We start from the raw sequence: 8,926 nt of genomic DNA on the forward strand, positions 1-8,926 counted from the left end.
TGCTGTACTTGTGAAATGGACATGAAGTTATAATGCATTTGAGATTTCTAGGCCTCTTTGCTATTCATTTGTCTATAGAAACAAGAAAGTACACCATTTCTACCTCCACCAACCCTTTGTCAGATACACTCCATCATTTAGATCCTTTAATTTAATCCCCAGCCTCCACTTCTTAGAGATCATCTCTGCTGACCAGGCTATGTTGGAGGTTCCGTGGGCTGTGTCCAGCATGCCACCTGCTTCCTGGTCACGCATGTAGAGTAGCCAGGTGCTAAGGCAAGGAGAGAACTGTTTTGACACATTGACCATTCTGTGTCATAACGGGCAAGAACAGACACTAAGCATATTCCGTTACTTTGGGGGCCCAAGGTCAAGAGAGGTCGTTTCCAAAATGTCAGAATCTAAGAGCTAATACTGAAGAGCATTATTAGAGTTTAAAAAAAAAAAAAAGCATGAATAGAAAAGGAATCTGAACTCTGTAAGCCACAGAGGTTACAACAGAACTTTTAAGGGATACAAAAAGTTTTAGCGAGTATGTATGCCATCCATGAATATGTACAGAATGGACAAAGAACACGACTTAAACATCAGAGTTTCCCTTCCAGGGTTTATTGGTAATTACCCTTAATTCAAAGCCATTTAAATGCTACTTAATAGTTCAGAGATTATGGGGTCGGGTCGCCTGGGAGGCTGCATCAGTTGAGCCTCTGAGTCTTGATTTCAGCTCAGGTCATTATCTCAGGGTCCTGCGATCAGGACCCACCTCAGGCTGTGTGCTGGGCATGGAGCCTGCTTAAGATTCTCTCTCTCTCCCCTCGCTCCTGAAAGAAGGAAGGAAGGAAGGAAGGAAGGAAGGAAGGAAGGAAGGAAGGAAGGAAAGAAAGACAAGAAAGACAGAAAAAAAAGAAAGAAAAAGAAAGGTAAAAAAAAGGAAAAGAAAAGAAATCTTAAAAAAAAAAAAAGTTCAGGGATCATGAAACCTTCAGGTGGTGGTGATAATTTGTCCATAAAGAATGTGTTTTATCAATACAAAGCTGCCTCTGAAAAAAAAGGCTTGGTCACCACATATGTTTTTACAGTCACAGAGCTTCCTGGTAGTAGAGGAGGCCAGAAGGCAATTGTAGAATTGCCACCTATTAGGCCATTTCTTACCATGTTGGTAACACCTCCACTAAAAACTAAAAATCACTCACCACTTCATAAAGTCCTTTTTAACCAAAAGAAACACCTTGTCTCGGGGGAAGCTCAGGCTGTGTTCTTGTTTCTAGATGGGAAAATTCAAATCAGTATCATAAAGACCATTCTTCTCTTTACTAGTCCCCAGACTTATGTGCAAGAACACATTATCAGGCTTTCAGAAAGGAAATCTGTCTGTACATTTAGCAACTTTCCTTGCCACAGGCAAAACTTCTTTTCAATGCCTGATGCAAACAACTGGCTCATGTAACATAACATCCTAAATCAAAATACTCAGATAAATCAGTTTGAATACTCTGGTAAGGACATATATTTTAATCTGGTCTTTTAGAAAAATTCAACAGCAATTTCCTTTAAGAGAAATACTTTTAAGCTTCTAAGTCAAAACAATAGAATTTGGTGTCTCATATATTTTCAGGCATTAAATGTCTGTCAGTTGTTCCTGCACATTTGCCCTACATTTAAATATAAGGTGTTCTCAGTGGGTGTGGCAGGAGGGCGGTGACTCCTGCTGTTTTTTCCTTTTCACGAAAATTAAGCTAGTTGAAAAATTATTAGGCTGGTTTAGGATTCAACAGACCATCAGGATTACGATTTAATTTGGTACATAGAATTTGGTGCATGAAAACCCAGGCTGTAGTGACTTCTCCATTTTAGCCCACCATGAAATCCAGCAGGCCATGGAACTGCCCCCACTAGCTTCCAGAAAAGTAACCAGTAGCCTAGTAATTTTAACTTCCCAGATCCAGTTTCTGTGAGTCTTCACTTTTTCTGCAGTCTCTACCATTACTTCTCTCAGCGGTCACCTGAGAACATGTTACTGTCAGCTGTTTAAACTTAAACAGATGGTACTCACTGTCACCGTTTTTATTTTCCTGCAGAATTCATCTAAAGCTGCCCAAGCCCCATCTCCATGGGGAGCCAGTGGAAAGTAAGTTCATTTCTCCAAAGTAAAGGTGATAAATGAGACACTGCATGGTGCTGGGTCATGTGCTACTTTGCTCACAGTACCCCGGGGGGCTGTTCTACCTCACCTGGTACCAGCCTCCCCACTCTTGTGTTTATCTACGCTCTCCCCTTCCAGGAGCACTGGAACTCCATCCCCTATGTCTCCCAACCCCTCCCCGACCAGCTCCGTGGGATCTCAGGGGAGCCTCTCCAATGCCAGCACCCTGTCCCCTTCAACCATCGTCAGCATTCCACAGCGCATCCACCAGATGGCAGCCAATCACGTCAGCATCACCAACAGCATTCTCCACAGCTATGACTACTGGGAGATGGCGGACAACCTGGCCAAGGAAAACAGAGGTGTGTGTGCCTCTAGGGAGTGCATGCGTGCTTCCACCACAGCTCAGGGAGCCAGCCTGACCCTGGACATCATCGAGCAAGTTTTCATCATGTACCAGAGAAGACATAATAGAAGTTGTCACCTACTGTGCAAAACTTCCTGACCTCTCCCCCTCACTCACGGCCTCCTGTGCCTTGACCGACCTTAATCTTGACTGTGGGAGATTAGAGATGGAGGTGAAGGTGGAGACAGATAGGATACAGATACATAGAAGTGATGTAGATGCCTATATGAATACAGGCACATATGGTTTCCCTTGAGACGGTGAGCTCCTTGAAGGTAGGGAGTAACATTCTATTCTGCTTAGTGTTCCCAACAGCCACACAGTGCCTAGAACACAGCTGGGAGCTGAAACATTGAATGAATGAATGGATTGGTTGATTAACGAGGATGAATGTTCCTAGCTGCTTAGGTGATAGGTACTTACCACTGAAAAGAGAGTGTTTTCTAGGTAACAGTAAGCTCTATTTCTCTTTAAATAAGATTTGTTTTTACAGATTATAAGACAAACACATGTCTACTCTGGCTAAATTTGTAAAATGTGGAAAACTACAGAGAAAAACATTTTTTAATTATCAGTAATCTTATCACCAAGAAATAATTCTGTTAGCATTCTACTGAAGTTTCTTCTAGTCTTCTCCAAATACACACGATTCTTACCAAAATAAGATTGCAGTCCATATCCAGTCTTATATCCTGTCTGTTTCTATTTTAACATTGTATCAGGCATTTTCCCGTGTCACTGACTTGTTCAAAAACATCTTTTATGATGGTTCTAGAAGACTGTCATAATAGTGCTTATGTGGTCATAAAGTATCATGATTTCTCAAAACCATTCCCTTCTTGTTGGACATTTATGTCACTTCCAATTTTTTCTACTATTACGAATAATGTTATGATAAATATCTTCATATAAATCATTCTCCATATTCTAATTATTTTCATCAGAGGGAGAATTTGGGAGTCAACAGGTATAGATTCCTTTAAGATATATATTGTTATGTATCTTGACATATTTTGTTAACTTTCTCCCAAAAGATTATACCGATTTATTACTCTCCCTCCAGAAGCAAGTAAGAGTGCAAATCTGACCTCACTTGCAAGCCATGAAATGCGAATTTTGTTCTCATGATAGCATAAGCTTCTGAGGACAAGACCAGAATGTCCACAATGAGATGAGGAATTAACGGCACAGAGAAGCAGATGGGTCCTGAGTACATGAAATTGATAATAAAACCAGATGGTACATAACATGCATCCCAGAGGTCGCATACCCTGAAAAATCTAATGGGAATGCCAAGGGAGGTCAGTGCCAGGGGACAGAGGCCACCAGGAGAGGCTTTCTGGAGGAACTGGCATGGGACAGGGTTTTGAAAAACAAATAGTAGTTGTGTGGCTGAGACTCAGTGGGGTGGGCATCACAGGTCGACAAAACAGAAGGGACAGAACATATAAAAATTGACATGGCCAGTTTGGGAGACCCTGAGCAGGCCACGCTCCAGATGGCACTGCCAGCTGCCTGCTGGATGTCTCCTACCAGAGGGCTCAGTGCTACATGTCCAGTGCAAAGTCGGCATTGCTTCCCAGACCCGCTCCTCCTCCCCTCTTCTGCTCCTGGATGCCTGCCTTGGCTATCCTCCCAGCTACCTGGGAGTCTTCTCTAACTTCTCCCTTGCCTTCTCCAGCAGGACTTCATTTAGCATATACATGAGCACCTCTGAAAAACTTCTCCCAGATTATATCTTCGAGGAGTGTTGTTCAGTGATCCAGTTATGACAGCGTAACAGCCAGATGAATTTGTCTCTATTAGCCACTACACTGTGATCTCTGAGCAAGCAGAGCCTACACATTGTTCACCTTGGTATACTCCCCTACTTCTACCCTCCTGCACCTAGCACAGTGCCTTGGCACCTAATAAATACTTAATGAAACGACAAACCTAGAGTATGTCCCAGGACTAGAAGGTGACCTCAGGAGGATTTTTCAGAACCCATCTCGATTTGCCCCAAGGGGCCTGGCGCCTCCTCCTTGGACTCACTCCAGGGGTTCAGCACATGCTACAGTTGAGTACAGAATAAGGGGCAACAGAGCCACAACCCCCATGCAGGGTAGGAAGCTTTCATGCACAAGGACAATGCAGTCTGAGGAAGTAAATTTTCCTTGCTCTTTGGCTCAGTAAATGTTATTCATTTAAATGAGAAATGGCCAGTAGAATCATTTGGATATAGGATGAGTTCTCCACCTATGGGTTCTGTTCAATTAAATGCTAAAGTTGCATAATGGAATAGAGAATGCTTGATTTCTATAAAGATGAGGAATGGAATTTTTTTCTTAAGTCACTTGGGCCTCCCAGTGTAGCACACTTAGCATGTGTGTCACTCAAACCTCTCTCTCTGTCCCCTAGAATTCTTCAACGACTTGGATTTGCTCATGGGGCCTGTCACCCTGCACAGCAGCATGGAACATCTGGTCCAGTACTCCCAGCAGGGCCTGCACTGGCTGCGGAACAGCACCCACCTTTCATAGGGACCTTGCCCTGGAGCTGGATTGTGCTCTCATCTCCATGGACGGCTCAATGTTTCTGGACACTGTGCTACTGAAGTTCCCAGCCACAGCATTTCTCAAACTGCGGTGAATATTTCCTCAGCATCGAACAATGGTCTTTTCCCAGGGCATGTGTGTTTGTATGTGTGGGTGTAAAAGAAGCTGCCTGTATGTGTGTAAGATATACAGCTCTTTAGAACACATTTTCTTTGTCTAGTTTCCATAATCCCAAGCTAGACAAAGTAATCAGAAGTTTCTGATTAGAGAATATACGCTTACACACACACATGCACACAAAATCACACACACACACTTTCTATTTCAAAGCTAAACCATGACTTCTTAGAACATTCAACCAAAATCTCATGGGTTAGTTAACCAGGTGCAATACAGCACACCAAAAGCTTGACTGCCAGTTAAGATGAACCTAGTTCTTATATTGTTGATTACTTTCAGTATTAATATACTATTCCCCAATTAATTTTTGATTGTGTGTATTAATGGGTAATTGAATAATGAAAAGAAGTCAGTTATTTTTGTGCTGGACGTTTACTAGATTGCATGTGACCAAATACCTTGCCTTTTGTCTAATCCCCACCCCTTCCATCTAACTTTATTATCAACGAAAGGCGTTATGAGCAAATGGATCAAATCCCACAGGCCTTCCCTGCCCTGCCCCCCAAAGAATATGAACATGGCACTGGGATTTGGTAAAAAGTCAGTGTCTTTGAAAGCTAACCGACACTAAAAGACAACTGTGCTCGGAGCTCAGTCAAGAATTGGAAGCTTCTGCACGTGCCACAACAAGCCTACCCAGCACATGTGTTGTTTCTTCCTGCCACTGTGACACGGTGGCCACAGAGCCACATGGCATTTGTCAGCCAATATTTTTCAAGTCTTTTCTCTCTGCAATAGCTCTCTTACAAATGTTCTTGGCCAAATTAGGACATTCCCTGGAATGTCTCTTCACTAGGAGTCTGTAATCTGCTGCTTCTCAAGCTGAGAACCACTCGCTATCATGAGACTGTCTGATCCTCTCACTCTTCGTGCAGAACGCAGGCCTTTAATGCATTTCGATCTGGGGGCTGTGTTTCAGGCTTTGAATAGCAAGCTGTTTACTGCGCAGGGTAAGTTATTTTTGCAAGGACTGCAGATCTGTGTGGGGTAGCAACAACCAGAACATCATGCTTCCATCCCGAGTGTCTGGTGTGTTTATGTCTTGCCCCTGATTCTTTTCTTGTCTTTTTTTTTTTTTTATGAAGTTTACATTTTAGTTTTTTGATGCCTTGTTTACAGTTTTTGTCTGAAACTTACTTGTTTTATAGTCTCTTATAGTGCCCTAGATTTAGTCTTCTTGTTAAATATACTTGGATATAAAAAATACTGGTAAAAAGAAAAATTAGTACAGAAGAGGATAGACCTTGCCATATCCTTAAAAACAAAAATAATGTCCTTGAAGCCTCTCACCTGACAGAATTGCTCCAGGATGGTCTGAGAAAGACAAGTGAATGCCATATGTGGAATGCTCCATTTTCCAAGTTGATGGTGGCACAAAACATTTATAATAGATAGTGATATATGCTTTCCTGACGCGCTTACTCGTTTGGTTGTAATGTTCACATTTTTGTCACCTGACCTGTAGGTGGGAAATAAGACTGCTGTAATTCTAAGCACCAATTCAAAATGATTGAGCAACTTCGGGGATTTGAAATGAATTGAAAGTGAAGGGTTCGAAGGGAAATGAAGCCAGTGAAGCGTGTGTGAAACTTGCATTTGACTTCAGCCCTGAAGCATCTGGTAATATTACCAGTGTTTCTATTTTACATTTATCCAACTGAGGTGCTCCTCACATCCCTTTCACTCGTTGTTGGCAGAGTTCATGATCCCATCCTATGTTGGAAATTTGAGTCTAATTTAGGAAATTCTGGATTTTGGGGGGCTTTTGGGGGAGGAGGACCAAAGCTTAGTTCTACTTCCTCTTGCTGAATTCTGATGAAATGTTGAAACTCTTGCGTAAAGGGATGATGAACCTCAGGGTCCCCATCATGTATCCCCGGGGTGATTGCTGGCCCTGCCCTGAAAGTCACAGGTCTTGTGGGAGCCCCATGATGTGCTTATCCACAAAATCCCATGTAAACACACAGGTGGCCCCTGGCTGATTGTGCCCACAGCATTTTATCAGCACTTAGGTGGCCTGTGTTTCCCAGCAAAACTTGGAACTAGTCATTTTGGGGATGGTCAGAGCGTGCAGGGTCCTCTCCCTGTCTTCAATCTCATCAATAGGCCATGTGAGGGCAGCAGTTTTTGTTTGCTTTGGTATAGGTGATTTTAGTAAGGAACCATCTTCTGATTGTTGTTTGTGAAAGTCATTCATAACTTGTTCCTTTTATTTAGCTTTGTTCAAAGTAGAAATACCTTTCTTGTGTTTTGGGATAATAAAAGTAATACATGCTCATTGTAAAGATTCCAACAAGACAGCAATGTATAAAGTAGAAAGTAGTAAGTCCCATCCCCCAAAGACAACCACTGCTCACAGTTTCACGTAGATTCTTCTAGAGATTCTCCCGTTTAAACATTCAATGTCTATTACCACTTTTTTCCATTTGAAGACATATTATTTCCTCAGAAGTTCAACACAAGTTCAACTGACCTTATCCTTCCAAGACTTGAGTGGATGCCTTCCTTTATCACAATGTTAGAGTTATCTTTGAGAGAAAATGACCCAAATATATTCCTGATCAAAGTTTGGGATTTCTTACTACTCTCTACACAGACCAGACTTATATGCAGGATTGTGCCTGGAAAGAGAGGTTTGGTTAAAACAGATATTTCTGGAAACATTCAGATTACAAATGGAAACTCGGACCCACTATCTAAAGGAGAATGTACTGGAAAAATAATCTGAAGAGTTGACAAATTGTGTACTAGATCGAACACATGGAATGCAATGCAATGAGATTTTCTGCACTAAAACTTATCCTAGTATGTAAAACAATGATGTGTGTATTATATAACAGTGATGTGTACATTTCCGACATCCCATACATAATATACACAATTTGTATAAATGCATACATTTAAAAATATATATGTACAATACAGCTAACATAAAACTGTAGTATGCCTGAAGGATATTACTAGTGCCTAACATTGAATAGAAGTCACTGCGTGTTCCCATCACCTTGGAAGTGCAGTAATTGTTACAAAATTAATCAGTGCAGCCAACATTATTTATGAATCACATCTTTGAAACTGTGCAGTAGTATATACATATATATTTTTAAATAACATTTTTCACAGTTTTCCAGAGTTACTGTTGAAATCTGTATCACCAAAAAAAAAAAAAAAAAAAGCAAGATTTTTTTAATGATGTAGACACTCTTCAGACCCAGTAATCTGTGTGTGATTTCCTGTTTGTAGATACCCGAGAGACTTTAGCAGTCACCAGCCTTAATGCATGTACAGGATATTATTGTGACTTAATTTATCTGCAGTTTTTAATCCATGTGAAATTGGAATTTATAAACTGACTTGGATTAAATATGTCTGCCTTTCTAAGGTTGCAAATGTTACATTAAATGATTTATGTTGTAAATGAGAGAAACCGAGTTGTATGTAAAAAAAAAAAAAATGGCCATCAATTTCTGTGAATATTTTCACAAGGAAACTTCGGAATCAAAATACGTTCAAATAAGTATTCGGGTCCCCGGTTCATACTGTCTTCAGAAACAACCTTGTGGTTTCATGAATTTTTTAAATGTAGCTCCCACGGATTATCATTACTTAGGTCTGATATTTTCCACGAGCAAGACAGAAGCATGTTTTTCTTCATTATAA

At 41.1% G+C, this 8,926-nt stretch overlaps 1 protein-coding gene across 8 annotated transcripts in view; it reads left to right on the forward strand.

The window, feature by feature from the left end:
• Positions 1 to 8,689, forward strand: part of AFF3 (AF4/FMR2 family member 3) — a 522,207-nt gene extending 513,518 nt beyond the window's left edge. For all 8 annotated transcript variants that reach the window (XM_034658987.1, XM_034658988.1, XM_034658989.1 and 5 more), the window contains 3 exons: positions 2,079 to 2,128; positions 2,282 to 2,505; positions 4,950 to 8,689. In XM_034658987.1, coding sequence (XP_034514878.1) covers positions 2,079 to 2,128; positions 2,282 to 2,505; positions 4,950 to 5,071 — 396 coding nt within the window. In that variant the 3' untranslated portion in view covers positions 5,072 to 8,689. The remainder of the gene's footprint in view (positions 1 to 2,078; positions 2,129 to 2,281; positions 2,506 to 4,949) is intronic.
• The last annotated feature ends 237 nt before the right edge of the window (positions 8,690 to 8,926 follow it).

The sequence above is a fragment of the Ailuropoda melanoleuca genome, chromosome 4 (genome assembly GCF_002007445.2).
Source record: "Ailuropoda melanoleuca isolate Jingjing chromosome 4, ASM200744v2, whole genome shotgun sequence".
Taxonomy (NCBI): Eukaryota; Metazoa; Chordata; class Mammalia; order Carnivora; family Ursidae; genus Ailuropoda; species Ailuropoda melanoleuca.